The following is an 18,239-nucleotide window of genomic DNA, read 5'->3' on the forward strand; positions in this document are numbered from 1 at the left end:
TCTGGTTCTGGCACAACACCGCCACCACTCCCTGTCAACATTCCCCTGTGCCCTGGGCCTATAAACCTCTTCTTTCCAGTGGTTCAAAACTCAAACATTAAAACTCCCGCGATGCTCTGAGCTCAGTCTTCAGGCTTTTGCAAAATCAGCAGAAATCTGTGTGAGAGACCGCTGCAAATCATTCCATCCCGCCCAACCAACCGGATTATGACATCTGACATTTAATTCACAAGAAGGGAAGTGAAATTGAGAAATCAGTGTGACATTGGCTGCTGGATGGGATAAAGAGATGCATATAAAGAACTTTTTCATCGAATCATCAGAGTCCACAAAGAAAGGCGCTCACTCTGTCAGGGTCTCCAGGTAACACATTTCATTTCTTTGGTATCAGGTCAACCTAGTACTTAAATTTCTGTGTCCTGCTCTCTGCTACTATACAAAAGATTTTATACAGACTTTAGATATGTACCTTTGCAGCATAACAAAGTAAATATATCCAGAATATTTTGATTCTACTGGTATGTAGGATTGACTTGTATCTAGCTTTGTATTTGCTGATTGTAACCACCTTCATTTTTAATATTGTCATTGAAGTTTTTGTAAACTTTCCTGATATTTGCTCTGAACGTTATTATGCTCGGACATTTATTACTCAATTAATTATGCAAACAAATCATAAATAGAAATACACTGGTCTGGTGACATAAGATAATATCTTCAGCTCCCTGTCGGAAAGATCTGTCTGATGACAAAGTGGTGAAAGTATTCTAATATGATACATAATATTAAGTGTACTTTTTTAAATGTGCTCTATTAAGAATCTTATGTGTCTCATCCAGAATGATGAATCTCTGTGTTTTCCTTGTGCTGCTCCTCCTGGGGTCGTGCTTAGCTGCAAAGTATTGTAAGTACCGCATAATCTGGGTGTGACATCTTTATTATAAAATATCAACAGATGCAGCCACATACATTTCTAAATAACATTCCTCCGTCATTTGATAATTGTGTAACGATGTACAATATATACATTTTAGATTTCTCGCTTTTTTCATTACAGAACATTTATCAGCAAGTCAACAAATATTAGGAAGTAACTTTCCGTGCACACGTGTTTTGCTGAAATTGCTTTCTAATGTGTTATTTTTACTGTCAGCAGTCTAACTTCCTCTTTCCTGTGAACTTGTGTGTAGCAATTTTCTGCTGAATTTTTATTATGTAATATTTACGTTTATGCCATACTACAGTTGAGGTCCTGAGGGCTCAACACACTAAGAAAACCCCCACAAATAACTGAAATAACTGAACTGAAATGTAGACGCAAAGAAGGTAGGTAACATGAAAACAAGTCTGTTATTATGTGTGTCTTTATGCAGATGATACACTAGAAAACTTTGAAAATGTTTTTAAAGGCTGGCACAGTCTCACATCTAAAGGCAGAGTTTTTAAGATTTTGCAAAAACTATCACTATTTACAGACTACAACTAGATTCATGTTGATATTGTTTTCCATCATGTATCTGCTATAAATGTACAAGAAGTAAGCCTGTTGAACATTGGAGCAGAAACAAACCGCTATCCTTGTGTGTGTGCATTTCGAGGATTACTGCCCTTTTTTCCCTTCTCTGCTCAATCGTAAAGACATTTCAAAGAGACTCTGCTCGCTGCTTCCCGATGGTGCTAGAGAGAGTGCTCTTATTGGTTGTTGACACTGTTTACGTGATTGAACGTCACCTTTTGCACAAGCCGAGACTAAAAACCTCAGATAATATTAAACACGTTTGATTTTATTGGAATGTCAAGACGAGAAAAAGACTTCAGACAGCTCGGACTGAGTTCTATGACCACTTTACACCAAACGATCAAGATGACAGAGCACACCACAACTTAAGCAGAACTTTAAAACTTTCGTTTGAAAAGTCATTTGGTGCAAGGTTGGCATTAGTTGCATTGCGTCGAGTACAATAATCATTTGAAACACAGATATAAGCTGAATGATTCACAAATAAAAGGTTAGAGCTTGTAAATGTAGTTCAACTTTCTCATTCACAGCAAATGTGGCCCTTCGGGGAAGAGCCACCCAATCAGACCGCTATGAGCACGCATTTGGAGCTGCCTACAGTGCCATAGATGGAAACCGTGAGTCTCATTTCCACGCTGGATCATGCACTCACACTGATCAAAGGAACGGCCCCTGGTGGCGAGTGGACCTGCTGGACTCCTACATCGTCACCTCCATAACCATCGTCAACAGAGGAGACTGCTGTCAACACAGGATCAACGGGCTGAAGATCCACATCGGCAACTCTTTGGAAAACAATGGTGTAAAAAACCCAATGTGAGTGAGTATAAAAAGCATCTTCCTTATCCTTACCTCTGCTCCTGTTTAATATTCATCAGTAGAGATTCTCACAGGGACAGTTTAAGTGTTATTAAAGCTGATGTGGAACCAGGAGAAGATTTGAAATATACTGATACTGAATACTGCTAACATCACTCTTTTATGGTTACCTGAAATACCTGAAAATACTGAAAACATGACTTTTTATGGCAGTGTTGGTCCACGTTCTGGAGTGGAGGTGACAGATGAGAAAGACTTTTAAATGACAGCAGATATAAAATGTGAGTCGTCCTGCTTTCTCTTTCTTTTAGGGTTGGTCAAATTGTTGACATTGGTGATGACGAAACCTTCACTAAGACATTCACTGATCGCGTGGAGGGACGTTATGTGACTTTGCTTGTACCTGGTTCAGGAAAATTCCTTACACTGTGTGAAGTGGAAGTCTACGGGTACCGTGCCCCAACCGGTGAGAATTTGACTTCTCAATGAGTCAAAGCAGAATTAATAAAACCTACAACATGTCATGGTTTTGTTGCCATGATAACCTCAAAGAGGTCCAGGTCTCAATTGAGGTTTTTGTGTTCTATTGTCAGGAGAGAACCTGGCCGTTCAAGGAAAAGCCTCGCAGTCGTCACTGTTTGAATTTGGTCTTGCAAACAATGCCATCGATGGAAATCATGACAGCAAGTGGGAACACGGCTCCTGCAGTCACACATCCAACGACATCAACCCCTGGTGGAGACTGGACCTGGGCAAAACCCACAAAGTGTTTTCTGTGAAGATTGCCAACATAGATACTGAGTCAGAGCGACTCAACGGAGCTGAGATCCGGATTGGAGATTCCCTTGGGAACAATGGCAACAACAATACCAGGTAGTTTACAAACTGATGAAGTCCGGGACTTCCTGATTCAGATTTTTAGATACATTGGCATTGTATAGCAACACAGCTTCCTTGGCAGGAGCATTACCACCAACATTTGACTGCCAAAATATAAGTATAAATTATTTTTAGAACATTGTTTCATGCCCTTTGTTAAAGCGACAAATACCTTTTTATTATGAGTTAACAAAGTGTTTTCTCCTTCCTCTTCCAGGTGTGCTGTGATCTCAAGTATCCCAGCAGGTACTGTTGCTGAGTTCCAGTGTAAAGGGATAGACGGTCGCTACGTTAACGTAGTCATCCCAGGAAGAGAAGAGTTCCTGAGTCTGTGTGAGGTGGAGGTGTACGGCTCTCGCCTGGATTAAGTCTGAAAACGTTCAAACTGCACGACAAGAACGTTTTGTGACACGATGTTGTTTCTACAATAACATGAAGTGAAACAATGGGCAAGATTTGTGTCCAAAATTGCAACATTTACTATTAATTAATCACATTAAATCATTATGAAAAATATTGCTGTCCTTCTCATTTCATCTTTGTTGGTCTGGTGTCTTAATAAAATGTTTGTGACAATCTTTGGTTTAAATACCTCATGCATCAAGCACAGCAGCCTTCTGTCTAAAGAGCCCTGTTCAGAATGGCCGGTTTCAGTGTCTGTTCCTTTAAATGCAAATAAGCTGCTGCTCAACTCCACCCCCTCTACCATGACACAGTGCTACCATGACAACATTGGGAAAAAGATGGCTGACGTAAAAAAAACATAGTGGTGCAATAGAAAATGTTTAAACCATGCGACAACCTTGGTGGCTGTGAGGGAAAGTCAACACAAGAAGTGCCAAAAACTGCAGTTCCTTTTGTCGTCCACTTGAAGCTGGCTCCAGCAGTGAGTCAGTCAAAATGTCCAACTTCACAGCAGATATAAACATGTTTACAGCCTAAAAAACTGTTTTGGTCTCTGTAGGGTACTAATTTCCTGCCCCGTTCATGAAACTGTACTGAGGGTAATTTCTATAGAAAAGGCGGCTTTGTGAGCATTGTTTGAATGAGTCCAATAACCAAAGGAGAGAACGGATGTTTCTGAATCGTAAGTTATGTTTTTTGTAATGTGGATTTCATATCTTTTTGCACGTTTGAAAGTTGACTATGGTGTACAGGACTTGCCATTTTGTGGCAATGATTCAAGCGTATGGATGGTGTGTGTATATCTGGCTATTAAAAGCAGGGGTATACGGGGCGGGGTCGGTGGCGAGTGGTTAAGCGGCCGCCTCGTGTGTAAGAGGGCTATAGTCCTCGCGCAGCTGGCCCCGGTCGGAATCCAGCATCGGACGGCCATTTGGCTGCGTTCATTCCCCCTCTCTCTGCCCCCTGCTTCTGTCCTATCCTCACTGTCCTATCAGTAAAGGCATAAAAAGGCCCAAAAAAATGACTTAAAAAAAAAAAAAAGCAGTGTTTTATACAGTTAGTAAGGGAAAGTCTAAAGCTTTTCCCATTAACCCGTATACATATAAGCTCGGTTAGTAATGTTTTTCTCCACAACTGTACAGGTGTTCAAAATCACCGGCAACGACATAGTGAGTTTATATATTTCTCAGAGACTAGACATGTTCATATTTCACACCTACGAATTCAGGCTTGGTGGGGAGCTGCACTTGTGCCGATTGAGCAATCTCACTGTGAGGAACTGTGCACGCGAAATCTTCATAACTTGTAAACCAGTATTCAGCGTTTAAATACATGTAATACATCATAAATAAATTTGTTTGCATTCGTCGTTTTATTTTTTTTAAACTGTGTGTCCTTATTAGTTAATAATGCAGTCATCAATCTTCTATAATCCACTTGTGGACTTCCTGCTTTCGTACAATACTAGGTTTACAGGACACACAGGTTCCAGACTCCTAATAAATCATCATGGATATGAATTCCCACAGAATTTCATTCAGTATCACGAGCGGACGAGCCTTAATCTAAGGGGAACACACGCAGTAAGTATTAAAACTGTTTGTGCCATATTTAGGATGAGAATGAAGACATATATTACAATAGTAACAGTTCCCTCTATCGACATGGCCTATTGTGATTTGAGTCATGGTTGTTCTTGTAAATGAGAACAATGGGATTCCGTAACGACGCTTGAACATACTAGTGGTTTAAAAATTTTGCGTATGTGGTTTAAATTCAAAATACACAAGAGTCATGTGACTTGAAGCTGACCAAAATGTTTTTTTTGTTTCCATGAACCGCTTTAGTCTGAGTCCAGTTGCTTTGCTAGGATGTTAGTCGCTAGATATCTGCAACCCAGCATGATCAATGTGCGAGTGTCGGGCTCAGATCGGATCACACAGGACAAAACACAAAAGAACCTGATTTCAAAAGAACGAAGAACTACTGATGTAGTAGTTGTGCACAGAAAGCTCGTTATTTAAAGTTGAGCATGTTTCTTAATCTGATGACATATAGCATGGTCATTTTATGTGATTATAACAGTAACTATCTGACATCCATGTGTGTTCTTTACATGTTACACTGAAAGCCAGTAGACGTTTCATAGTCATGATTCTCAAACAAGTAATAATTATATATAACCGAGTCGTCGGGCTTTTGCCAAGACGAAAGGTGAGAACCAATAAATCTAGACCAATCAAGCATGAACATGAAAAATGACTAGTAAACTTTTTTGTTGATGCCGATTTAATTCACATTTATGGTTTCATTGTAATTCGATGTGACTTTGGCACAAATTGGTGCACACTAGTAACTACATATTCACAAGACAAGACCTATCCTAGACGAGAGAGCGCACCTCCCCACTCACACAGATACTCAGGAACTCAGGGGACCGTTGATTTCACTTGCGGTCATCATTCCCATCGATGGCAGTGAGTGGCTTTTCCTTACGAGGGCCTAGTTCTTGCCGACAAATGAAACACAAAAATACCAGGCATTGAGAACCTAGACCTATCTTGATGGTAACATGAACAACAACAAAACCATGACCATGTTTAGTGTAGTTTTATTAATTCTCTTGGGGGGGGCTGGATAAACCGACTCTTATAAGAAGGCAGATAACCACCCTTCCTATACAGAGTTCTCTATCAGTTAATTAATTGTTTCTATCATAGTCTGCCTTTAGATCAAAGTTGAGACTTTCTGCATAGTGTTACATTTATTTATGTAAAAGCTCAAGTTCTCACCAGTTGAGGCACGTTACCCGAAAGACTTCACTCAAACAGAGTGTGTAGGTACTTTAGCTAAACAGGTAGAACAAAGTCACATAACTCCCGCCACAGAGGAGTGACTAGTCTGGGTTTTGAAGGTTTGGGCTGCCATGAAGTCAACAATTTGACCACCACTCAAAGAAAGAGAAAAGCAGCACAGCCTCGAGATGAACAGGGAATAACGTACACGACTGAAATGCTTCAACAGACTGCTGATGGAAAGGATTGATAAGTTGTAACCGCTAACTGTCGTTGCTGGTCAGCAGTGTGGCTGTAACTGACTCAGCCCCGCGAGTGCACGGAGCCAACCCGGGGCTAAACAGGGGCAGCAGGGTGAGATGCAGTGATGATGATGAAGAATGCTTTGTTTTTTTACTTCACAAGGGTTTTCAAACCATTGTTGCCCAAACGTTGCCGAGTGATTCTCCAGCCGCGTTGAGTCCTTCCTGCCAGCAGCCTCCTCTGTTTATAGCATGGGCATGGAGGTGATGAATGTAGGAGTCCAGCAGGTCCACTCTTCCACCAGGGGGGCGGACTTTCCATTCCACTTGTGGGGTGCATGAATCCCTCGTGGAAGTTGGAGTCACGGTTTCCATCTATGGCATTGTAAGGCAGCTCCAATGCGTCTTAATAACGGTCAGGGCTGATCCGCTTTCCACATCGGCAACTCTTTGGGACAACAATGGTTTGAATAACCCATTGTGAGTAAAAAAAAAAGCATCTTCCTCATCATCATCCTCATCTCCCCTCTGCCCCTGTTTAGCCCCGTTGGCTCCTTGCATCCCGGGGCTGAGTCAGTTACAGCCACACTGTCTGACCAAGCTAACGACAGTAGCGTTTACAACTTATCAATCTTTCCATCAGGACAGTTCTGTGGAATCATTTCAGTCGTGTAACGTTATTCCTGTTCATCTCAGAGGCTGTGCTGCTTTCTCTTTCTTTTAGGGTTGGTCAAATTGTTGACCTTCATGGCAGCCCAACCTTCACCCAGACCTTCACTCCTCATGTGGAGGGACGTTATGTGACTTTGGTTCTACCTGGTTTAGCTAAGTACCTCACACTCTGTGAAGTGGAAGTCTTCGGGTACCGTGCCTCAACTGGTGAGAACTTGAGCTTTTACATAAATAAATGTGAACACTATGCAGAAGTCTCACTTTATCAAGGCAAGACATTATGATAGAACAATTACATGAATGATAAGAATCGTATTATGAAGGGTGGTTATCCTGCCTTCTTATAAGAGTCATGGAGAATATAAAACCTACCAACATGTCATGGTTTTTTGTTGTCATGTTACCCCAAAAGGGCCAGGTCTCATGCTGATTTTTTGTTTCATTGTCAGGAGAGAACTAGGCCCTCGAAGGAAACGCCACTCACTGCCATCGATGGGAATGATGACCGCAAGTGAACACGGCCCCTGGTTTCCTGAGTCTGTTGAGGTGGAGGTGTACGGCTCTCGTCTGGATTAGGTCTCGTGTCTTGTGATAGTATGTGATTTACTAGGGGCACAATTTGTGTCCAAAGTCACATCGATTAAAATGAAACCATTAAATTGAATTAAATCGGCATCAAAAAAAAAGTTTACTGTCATTTTCATGTTCATCTTGATTGGTCTAGATTTATTGGTTCTCACCAATTTCTTTGGCAAAGCCGAGCGACCTCGGTTATATATAGTTATATACTTGTTATGAGACATGACTATGAACGTCTACTGTGCGTTCAGTGTAACATGTAAAAGGAAAATATGTCAGATAGTTACTGTATTAAACCATAAAATGACCATGATATGTCATCAGAGATTAAGGAAACATGCTCAACTTAAATACGAGCTTCTTGACAACAATACTACAGTCAGTATGTTTTCTTCTTTTGAAATCAGGTCTGTTTGTGTTTGTCCTGTGTGATCCGATCGATCCCCGCCACTGCACATGTCGATGCTCCGGGTTGCCCAGATATCTAGCTACTAACTAACTAGCAAGCAAATGGACTCCAGACGTAGAGCTGGTTCATGGAAACAAAAAAAACATTTTGGTAAGCTCAGAGTCAATGACTCTTGTGTATTTTGAATTTAAACCACAGTACCAATTTTTAACCACTAGATGTCAGCGTTACATCCATTGTTCATTAACAAGTAACAAACATGACAGATCAACAATAGGCCATGTACGATAGAGGGAACTGTACTATTGTAATATTGTACTTTCATCCTAACAATATGCACAAACAGTTTATATACTTACTGCTGTGTTCCCCTTAGATGTAAAGGTCTGTCCGCTCTGTAGATACTGAATGAATTCTGTAGGGAATTCATAGCCAGGATGAGTTATTAGGTTCTGAACCTGGTGTTGTCCTGTAACCTAGAAATTGTAAAGTAAGTCACATTGGATATAGAAATTATGACTGCATAATTACGAAAAGGACCAGGTTACGAAATCACAATTTATTTATGATGTAGTACATGTATTTAAACCGTAATAACTGGTATTACAAGTTATGAATTTCTGCAGACAGTCCTACAGTGATTGCTCATGGCAAAGTGAGCTCCAGCCACCAGCCTGATGCCGGTGAAATAGTAACATGTCTAGTTCAGACGAAATAATAAATCACTATTGAGTGCCTGGTGTTTTGAACCTGTACAGTTGTGGAGAAAACATTACACCTGAGCTTTATTTACTGGGTAAGTGGGAATGCTTTATGCGTTTACCTTCTTAAATGTATAAACAACATGCTTTTTTTTTTTTAAGTATATTTTTGGCCTTTATGCCTTAAATGATAGGAAAGCTGAAGATAGACAGAAGCAGGGCGAGAGAGGGAATGAACGAGCATGAGTCCGTGGGATTCGAACCGGGCCACTGCACGAGATATAGCTTTACACAGGCGAGCCGTTAACCACGAAAGAGGTATAAACACGTTTTAATACCAGTATACACACTACTCACTTGAATCATTGCCACAAATGGCAAGTCCTGTACACATAGTCAACTTTCAAATGTGCAAAAAGATATGAATCACATTACAAAAACATATTAAGATTCAGAAACATCGTTCTCTCTTGGTCTTGGACCATCATTCAAACAAAGTCGGCTCAAACAGCCGCCTGTCTATAGAAATTCACCCCGTACAGTTGTCATGAACGGGGAAATTAGCTACAGAGACCAAAACAGTTTTTTAGGCTGTAAACATGTTTATACTGCTGTGAAGTTGGACATTTTGACTGACTCACTGCTGGAGCCAGCTTCAAGTGGACGACAAAGGAACTGCAGTTTTTGGCACTTCTGTGTTGACTTTCCCTCACAGCCACCAAGGTTGTCGCATGGTTTAAACATTTTCTATTGCACCACTATGTTTTTTTTACGTCAGCCATCTTTTTCCCAATGTTGTCATGGTAGCACTGTGTCATGGTAGAGGGGGTGGAGTTAAGCAGCAGCTTATTTGCATTTAAAGGAACAGACACTGAAACCGGCCATTCTGAACAGGGCTCTTTAGACAGAAGGCTGCTGTGCTGATGCATGAGGTATTTAAACCAAAGATTGTCACAAACATTTTATTAAGACACCAACCAACAAAGATGAAATGAAAGGACGCAATATTTTTCATAATGATTTAATGTGATTAATTAATAGTAAATGTTGCAATTTTGGACACAAATCTTGCCCATTGTTTCACTCATGTTATGTAGAAACAACATCGTGTCACAAACGTTCTTGTCGTGCAGTTTGAACGTTTTCAGACTTAATCCAGGCGAGAGCCGTACACCTCCACCTCACACAGACTCAGGAACTCTTCTCTTCCTGGGATGACTACGTTAACGTAGCGACCGTCTATCCCTTTACACTGGAACTCAGCAACAGTACCTGCTGGGATACTTGAGATCACAGCACACCTGGAAGAGGGAAGGAGAAAACACTTTGTTAACTCATAATAAAAGGTATTTGCGCTTTAACAAAGGGCATGAAACAATGTTCTAAAAATAATATACTTATATTTTGGCAGTCAATGTTGGTGGTAATGCTCCTGCAAGGAAGCTGTGTTGCTATACAAATGCCAATGTATCTAAAAATCTGAATCAGGAAGTCCCGGACTTCATCAGTTGTAAACTACCTGGTATTTGTGTTGCCATTGTTCCCAGGGAATCTCCAATCCGGATCTCAGCTCCGTTGAGTCGCTCTGACTCAGTATCTATGTTGGCAATCTTCACAGAAAACACTTTGTGGGTTTTGCCCAGGTCCAGTCTCCACCAGGGGTTGAGTCGTTGGATGTGTGACTGCAGGAGCCGTGTTCCCACTTGCTGTCATGATTTCCATCGATGGCATTGTTTGCAAGACCAAATCAAACAGTGACGACTGCGAGGCTTTTCCTTGAACGGCCAGGTTCTCTCCTGACAATAGAACACAAAAACTCAATTGAGACCTGGACCTCTTTGAGGTTATCAGGGCAACAAAACCATGACATGTTGTAGGTTTATTAATTCTGCTTTGACTCATTGAGAAGTCAAATTCTCACCGGTTGGGGCACGGTACCCGTAGACTTCCACTTCACACAGTGTAAGGAATTTCCTGAACCAGGTACAAGCAAAGTCACAAACGTCCCTCCACGCGATCAGTGAATGTCTAGTGAAGGTTTCGTCATCACCAATGTCAACAATTTGACCAACCCTAAAAGAAAGAGAAAGCAGGACGACTCACATTTATCTGCTGTCATTTAAAAGTCTTTCTCATCGTCACCTCCACTCCAGAACGTGGACCACACTGCCATAAAAAGTCATGTTTTCAGTATTTCAGGTATTTCAGGTAACCATAAAAGAGTGATGTTAGCAGTATTCAGTATCAGTATATTTCAAATCTTCTCCTGGTTCCACATCAGCTTTAATAAACACTAAACTGTCCCTGTGAGAATCTCTACTGATGAATATTAAACAGGAGCAGAGGTAAGGATAAGGAAGATGCTTTTTTACCTCACTCACATTGGGTTTTTTACACCATTGTTTCCAAAAGGTTGCCGATGTGGATCTTCAGCCCGTTGATCCTGTGTTGACAGCAGTCTCCTCTGTTGACGATGGTTATGGGAGGTGACGATGTAGGAGTCCAGCAGGTCCACTCGCCACCAGGGGCCGTTCTTTGATCAGTTGTGAGTGCATGATCCAGCGTGGAAATGAATACTCAGGTTTCCATCTATGGCACGTAGGCAGCTCCAAATGCGTGCTCATAGCGGTCTGATTGGGTGGCTCTTCCCCGAAGGGCCACATTTGCTGTGAATGAGAAAGTTGAACTACATTTACAAGCTCTAACCTTTTTATTGTGAATCATTCAGCTTATATCTGTGTTTCAAATGATTATTGTACTCGACGCAATGCAACTAATGCCAACTTGCACCAATGACTTTCAAACGAAAGTTTTAAAGTTCGCTTAGTTGTGGTGGCTCTGTCATCTTGATCGTTTGGTGTAAAGTGGTCATAGAACTCAGTCCGAGCTGTCTGAAGTCCTTTTTCTCGTCTTGACATTCCAATAAAATCAAACGTGTTTTAATATTATCTGAGGTTTTAGTCTCGGCTGTGCAAAAGGTGACGTTCAATCACGTAAACAGTGTCAACAACCAATAAGAGCACTCTCTCTAGCACCATCGGGAAGCAGCGAGCAGAGTCCTCTTTGAAATGTCTTTACGATGAGCAGAGAAGGAAAAAAGGGCAGTAATCCTCGAAATGCACACACACAAGGAAGCGGTTTGTTTCGCTCCAATGTTCAACAGGCTTACTTCTTGTACATTTATAGCAGATACATGATGGAAAACAAATCAACATGAATCTAGTTGTAGTCTGTAAAAGTGATAGTTTTTGCAAAATCTAATAAAAACTCTGCTTAGATGTGAGACTGTGCCAGCCTTAAAAACATTTTCAAAGTTTTCTAGTGTATCATCTGCATAAAGACCACATAATAACAGACGTTTTCATGTTTCCTGCCTTCTTTGCGTCTACATTTCAGTTCAGTTATTTCAGTTATTTCAGTTATTGTGGGGGTTTTCTTGGTGTGTTGAGCCTCAGGACCCAACTGTAGTATGGCATAAACGTAAATATTACATAATAAAAATTCAGCAGAAAATTCCTACACAAGTTCACAGGAAAGAGGGTAGACTGCTGGCTAGTAAAAATAACACATTAGAAAGCAATTTCAGCAAAACACGTGTGCACGGAAAGTTACTTCCTAATATTTGTGGACTTGCTGATAATGTTCTTAATGAAAAAAAGCGAGAAATCTAAAATGTATATATTGTACATCGTTACACAATTATCAAATGACGGAGGAATGTTTATTAGAAATGTATGTGGCTGCATCTGTTGAATTTTATAATAAAGATGTCACACCCAGATTATGCGGTACTTACAATATGCAGCTAGCACGACCCCAGGAGGAGCAGCACAAGGAAACACAGAGATTCATCATTCTGGATGAGACACATAAGATTCTTAATAGAGCACATTAAAAAAGTACACTTAATATTATGTACATATTAGAATACTTTCACCACTTTGTCATCAGACAGATCTTTCCGACGGGAGCTGAAGATATTATCTTATGTCACCAGACACAGTGTATTTCTATTTATGATTTGTTTGCATAATTAATTGAGTAATAATGTCCGAGCATAATCGTTCAGACAATATGCAGGAAAGTTTACAAAAACTTCAATGACAATATTAAAACTGAAGGTGGTTACATCGCAATACAAAGCTAGTCCGTCCTCCTACATCCGTAGATCAAATTCTGGATTATTTACTTGTTATGCTGCAAGGTCTATCTAACGTCTGTATAAAACTTTTGTTAGTGCGCGGAGCAGGACACAGAAATTTAAGTACTAGGTTGACCTGATACCAGAAATGAAATGTGTTACCTGGAGACCCTGACAGAGTGAGGCTTTTCTTTGTGGACTCGGATGATTCGATGAAAAAGTTCTTATGCATCTCTTTATCCCATCCAGCAGCCAATGTCACACTGATTTCTCAATTTCACTTCCCTTCTTGTGAATTAAATGTCAGATGTCATAATCCGGTTGGTGGGCGGGATGGAATGATTTGCAGCGGTCTCTCCACCAGATTTCTGCTGATTTTGCAAAAGCCTGAAGACTGAGCTCAGGCATCGCGGAGTTTTAATGTTTGAGTTTTGAACCACTGGAAAGAAGAGGTTTATAGGCCCAGGGCACAGGGGAATGTTGCAGGGAGTGGTGGCGGTGTTGTGCCAGAGAACCAGAGCTGGTCAGTGTAACCTGGCTCAGCAGCCACTATACATAAAGGCAGAGAGATGAGATGGGGCGCTGACGGAGGAAGCTAAGAAGAAAAAAAGAAGACAGTGAACAAACAAGAAGCCGCCGGACGAGTAATTGGGACTGACTTTTAGTGGTTGGTGAGAGCTTGGTGAAATAAAAGGCTGAAACACTGACGATATTAGATATTAGCTGGCTGCTGTGTCATGTGTAGTTGACCTTGCTTGTGTTTGACTGTTTGCCAAGTTGTCACCGACTGTATTTGAGCATCAAGTATCATCACACACACATACTGTACTTCACATACTGTAATCAAGTTTTCAGTATTCAGTAGCTGAATTTCAAAATTAGTATAAGATTAAAAATATTCTTCCACTTACGTAACATCGCCAAATCAGACGCATTGTGTCTTAAGCGGATGCAGAAAAACTAGTCCACACATTTTTACTCTTTGTTATCAGGCTGCTCAATAAAATACAAATATATTTTATACTAATAAAATTTGATTGATTGTATAGCTGGAGTTGTAACAGTTTTTGATTCCTAATTTGTTGACTTGCTGATGAATTTAAAGTAATTTTCCACAACAACAGACCTAAATCCATGTCACAAATGTACACAATCAGAAATGATATGACTGCATCTGGTGATATTTTACGATGAAGATGGTCACACGAACACTCAGATCATACAATACAAAAGTTGTCACCGACTGTATTTGACGGTTCAAGTATCAGACACACACATACTGTACTTCACATACTGTAATCAAGTTTTCAGTATTCAGTAGTTGAATTTCAAAAATTAGTATGAGATTAAAATATTCTATTATTTACTTTGTTAAGTGCAGAGATCTCTAAGGCCTGTATCAAACTTTTTGGGAAGTAACAGAGAGAAGGACACACATTAAGATGACTGGATGTAACCAAAGATCAAATATGTTCCTCTGTCTTATAACCTTGTGCAACTTCTCTGTTTCATTCTCTGTTTCATGCCAGGATCACTCATGTGGGTGTTTCAACACTTCAAATATGGCCACGGCCTAATTTATAAAGTCCCACTTTTGCTGCTGCCAAAACAGCCTTAAACCCGCCGAGGCACTGACCACATTAGACCTTTAAAGGTGTGCTGCGGTATCTGGCCTGTTAGCATCAGATGGACGAATCAGACTTTTGTTCGCAGAAGCACTGAAAAACTCTTATATGTCCCCTTTCAAGTTGAATCTACACAAGCGAATGATACATTTACTTTAGTTTATTCACAGATTAGTTGACTGTAAATTTAATGACATTCTATTCTGTGAATGTTCTCCAGTCGTCCAGGTAATCTTTCTTTCATTTGTTGCCCATGAGACTGAATAGCAGCATTTCACATTGGCTCACGTGACTCCAACGACCATCGTCCACCCTGAGCTCAGGTGACCTGAACGACTCTGAGGCAGTCGCCACAACACAACGAGCACTAACGAACCAAGTGGAACAATGGCCATGTCACCAAGAATGTCACAAACATTAAGACAATGGCAAACGTCCCTCTAAATGTAAAAAAAAAGGTTTTATTCACTCATGTTATTGTAGAAACAACATCGTGTTAACAAAACGTCTTGTCGTGCATTTGAACGTTTTCAACTTAATCCAGGCGAGAGCCGTACACCTCCATCTCACACGGCTCAGGAACTCTTCTCTTCCTGGATGACTACGTTAATGTAGCGCCGTCTATCCCGTTACACTGGAACTCAAACAGTACCTGCTGGGATACTTGAGATCACAGCACACCGAAGAGGAAGGAGAAACACATTTGTTAACTCTAATAAAAAGGTATTTGTCGCTTTAACAAAGGGCATGAAACAATGTTCTTACAAATAATTTATACTTTATCTATTGTTTGTTGCCATTGTTCCCAAGGGAACTCCCCATCCGGATCTCAGCTCCGTTGAGTCGCTCTGACTCAGTATCTATGTTGGCAATCTTCACAGAAAACACTTGTGGGTTTTGCCCAGGTCCAGTCTCCACCAGGGGTTGATGTCGTTGGATGTGTGACTGCAGGAGCCGTGTTCCCACTTGCTGTCATGATTTCCATCGATGGCATTGTTTGCAAGACCAAATTTATTTTTATTTTTTCAAGTTGTTTCTTTGGCCTTATTGTGCTTTATTTGACAGAGACAGCTTGAAGAGTGACAGGAAATGTGGGAAGCGATAGATGGGGAGACACAGGCGGCTGTGGCTGAGCAAACACCCTCTTGCACTCTCCCACACACAGATTCTTGTTTTGCAAGCCTGATCTTCGTTTCTCAAGATCTAAAGTCCACAAGTTCCAACACAACTCGACTTACACAGCCTTGTTAACATGTGAATGGATTTAGTGACTCACCTTTGATGTGAGCACCATACTGGTGTTAGATGAGGTCAAACCCTTTCATGTTATTTCACCGGCATCAGGCTGGTGGCTGGAGCTCACTTTGCCATCTAAGGGGAACACAGCAGTAAGTAGTAATATTACAACTATAAAAATTATACATAGTACAGTTCCCTCATCGTACATGGCCTGTTGTTGATCTGTCATGTTTGTTCTTGTTAAAGGAACATGGATCGTAACGCTGACATCTAGTGGTTAAAATTGGTACTGTGGTTTAAATTCAAATACACAAGAGTCATTTGACTCTGAAGCTACCAAAATGTTTTTTTTTTGTCATGAACCAGCTTCTACGTCTGAGTCCATTTGTTCTAGTTTGGATATCTGGCAACCCGGAGCATCGACATGTGCAGTGTGGGGATCAGATCGGATCACAACAGGACAAAACACAAACAACCTGATTTCAAAAGAAGAAACAACTGACTGATAGTATTGTTTGTCAAGAACGCTATTTAAGTTTGAGCATGTTTCCTTAATCTCTGATGACCTATCATGGTCATTTTATGATTTATACAGACTATCTGACATATTGTTCCTTTTTACATGTTACACTGAAAGCACAGTAGACGTTTCATGTCATGATTCTCATAACAAGTAATATAACATATATAACCGAGTCGCTTGGCTATATGGACAGAGTTTATATGCCTATTTTGATACTAAAGTGTTTGTACTTATGATGGCTGTTATCATTAGCACTGGCATAGATACCAACGTTTCGTGCTAATACAGATGTAGCAACTTAAAAGTTCCCGTGTTTCCGTGACGGAACCGTGACGGGACCGTGGCTGGTCCGTCACAGGTCCTTGGCTGGTGCGTGACCGAAATGTAATCCCCCGCGATGACGTAGTCAGTGAGGCCCCGACTGGAAACGCCCCTAAGCAGTCTGTTGAAAACCAGCTGCAATGCCTCATTTGTCCCACGGGGAGGAGCAGTGATGTTCCGCTTCACCGTCGACTGTCTAAAGACACATCTGAACAGATACGCCGGGGTGAGCTGATCAGTTGATCAGCGGATCAGTTGATGGAAAAAAAAAAAAGTTGTGATAAGATAACAGTTAGGCGAGCAACAAGAACTGCCCACTAAACGCGTTATAAAGAAACTCCGCTCGTAACGTCCTGCATAGCCTAGATGTTGTTGATTTAAACAGTGACCATAGGCTTAAATGGTATAAAGCGCAAATCGAAAAGAATTACGGGTGAATCCGTATGAACTAAGTCAAGTATTTTTGTTTGTAATAAAGTTTGCAGTATAAGCTTACGAGAACCATCAAACATATTTAGGCATTCCATGAAACACTTTATTCGCAAGGAGGCTAAGCCAGGCACAAAACAGGAGCTCGTCGAGAGGACATACAGACGTTTGGCAAGGAGAGTCACCGTGGACTTTGCAACAGACTCCTTCTTTGGACTTTAACAAGCTGTGCCGTGTATTATTATATGGAGGGGGCCCATGGGAAAATAAAACCGTGGTGTCCATGTAGAAAAAAACATAACATATATACTGCAAACTTTATTAAGGACCAAACATACTTCACTATTTCATACATATTGTAACGGGCTGTTGTATACACTGTTGGCTGTTGAGTGTTGTTCGTAAGTTAGGCTGCAGTGTATGGGGTGACGCCTGGTGGGGGTGGCGTTGTTAGAGGCTTGAAGCCTGTCAGTCTGCAGTTGCCCTGGCGATGAGGGACAGAAGTCGTACAATGTGTTAATGTTATATGCTTGCTGTGCTTTCCTGGTTTTATTGTTTTTGCCGTTGGCTACGGCACAGGAGCCTGTGTTCCAGATTAGGAATAAAGTCCAGCAAAACCAGTTGCTTCGTAGTTTCATTGTTCCGGGTCACTACAATATTCTTTCCATTTACGCCCATGTTGCCTATGGAGAAGACGAAGAAACTGAAAAGGGCATTTCATGTTCATGAACACACTCAATCACAAGGCTACTGTATTATATGCAGTACTCAAACCAGCTGCATTCTCCGGATCGTGACACTGGGAGACCAAAAAGCCCATCAAGTGCAAAACAGTGGAGATGCTAATGAGGTTGTTGATGGTTTACCTGGCCTAAAGCGGTGCATACAGTAAATACTGCATAACAAAGGGCTTCCTGCAGCTCTATAATGTGCGCACAATA

General features: G+C 41.0%; 1 protein-coding gene, 2 long non-coding RNA genes and 1 pseudogene across 3 annotated transcripts; 2 read left to right on the forward strand and 2 right to left on the reverse strand.

Moving 5' to 3' along the window:
• The first annotated feature begins 256 nt into the window (after positions 1 to 256).
• On the forward strand, positions 257 to 3,731 carry LOC104940078 (fucolectin-7-like). Its single transcript, NM_001303322.2, is given in 6 exon segments — positions 257 to 363; positions 840 to 904; positions 2,050 to 2,335; positions 2,650 to 2,804; positions 2,932 to 3,211; positions 3,435 to 3,731. Coding segments are annotated over 6 exon segments (1,011 nt in total). The 5' UTR covers positions 257 to 289; the 3' UTR covers positions 3,586 to 3,731.
• Positions 3,732 to 7,092: 3,361 nt separating this feature from the next.
• LOC113745149 (uncharacterized) lies at positions 7,093 to 7,923 on the forward strand. Its single transcript, XR_003462000.1, has 3 exons — positions 7,093 to 7,139; positions 7,384 to 7,538; positions 7,781 to 7,923. It is a non-coding gene; the product is annotated as an uncharacterized LOC113745149 (long non-coding RNA).
• Positions 7,924 to 10,140: 2,217 nt separating this feature from the next.
• Positions 10,141 to 13,393, reverse strand: LOC113745148 (fucolectin-5-like; annotated as a pseudogene).
• Positions 13,394 to 15,694: 2,301 nt separating this feature from the next.
• Positions 15,695 to 16,413, reverse strand: LOC113745150 (uncharacterized). Its single transcript, XR_003462001.1, has 3 exons — positions 16,363 to 16,413; positions 16,063 to 16,157; positions 15,695 to 15,857 (listed from the first exon to the last, which is right to left on the reverse strand). It is a non-coding gene; the product is annotated as an uncharacterized LOC113745150 (long non-coding RNA).
• Between the last annotated feature and the right edge of the window lie 1,826 nt (positions 16,414 to 18,239).

Source organism: Larimichthys crocea, unplaced genomic scaffold (assembly GCF_000972845.2).
Source record: "Larimichthys crocea isolate SSNF unplaced genomic scaffold, L_crocea_2.0 scaffold488, whole genome shotgun sequence".
Lineage (NCBI taxonomy): Eukaryota > Metazoa > Chordata > Actinopteri > Sciaenidae > Larimichthys > Larimichthys crocea.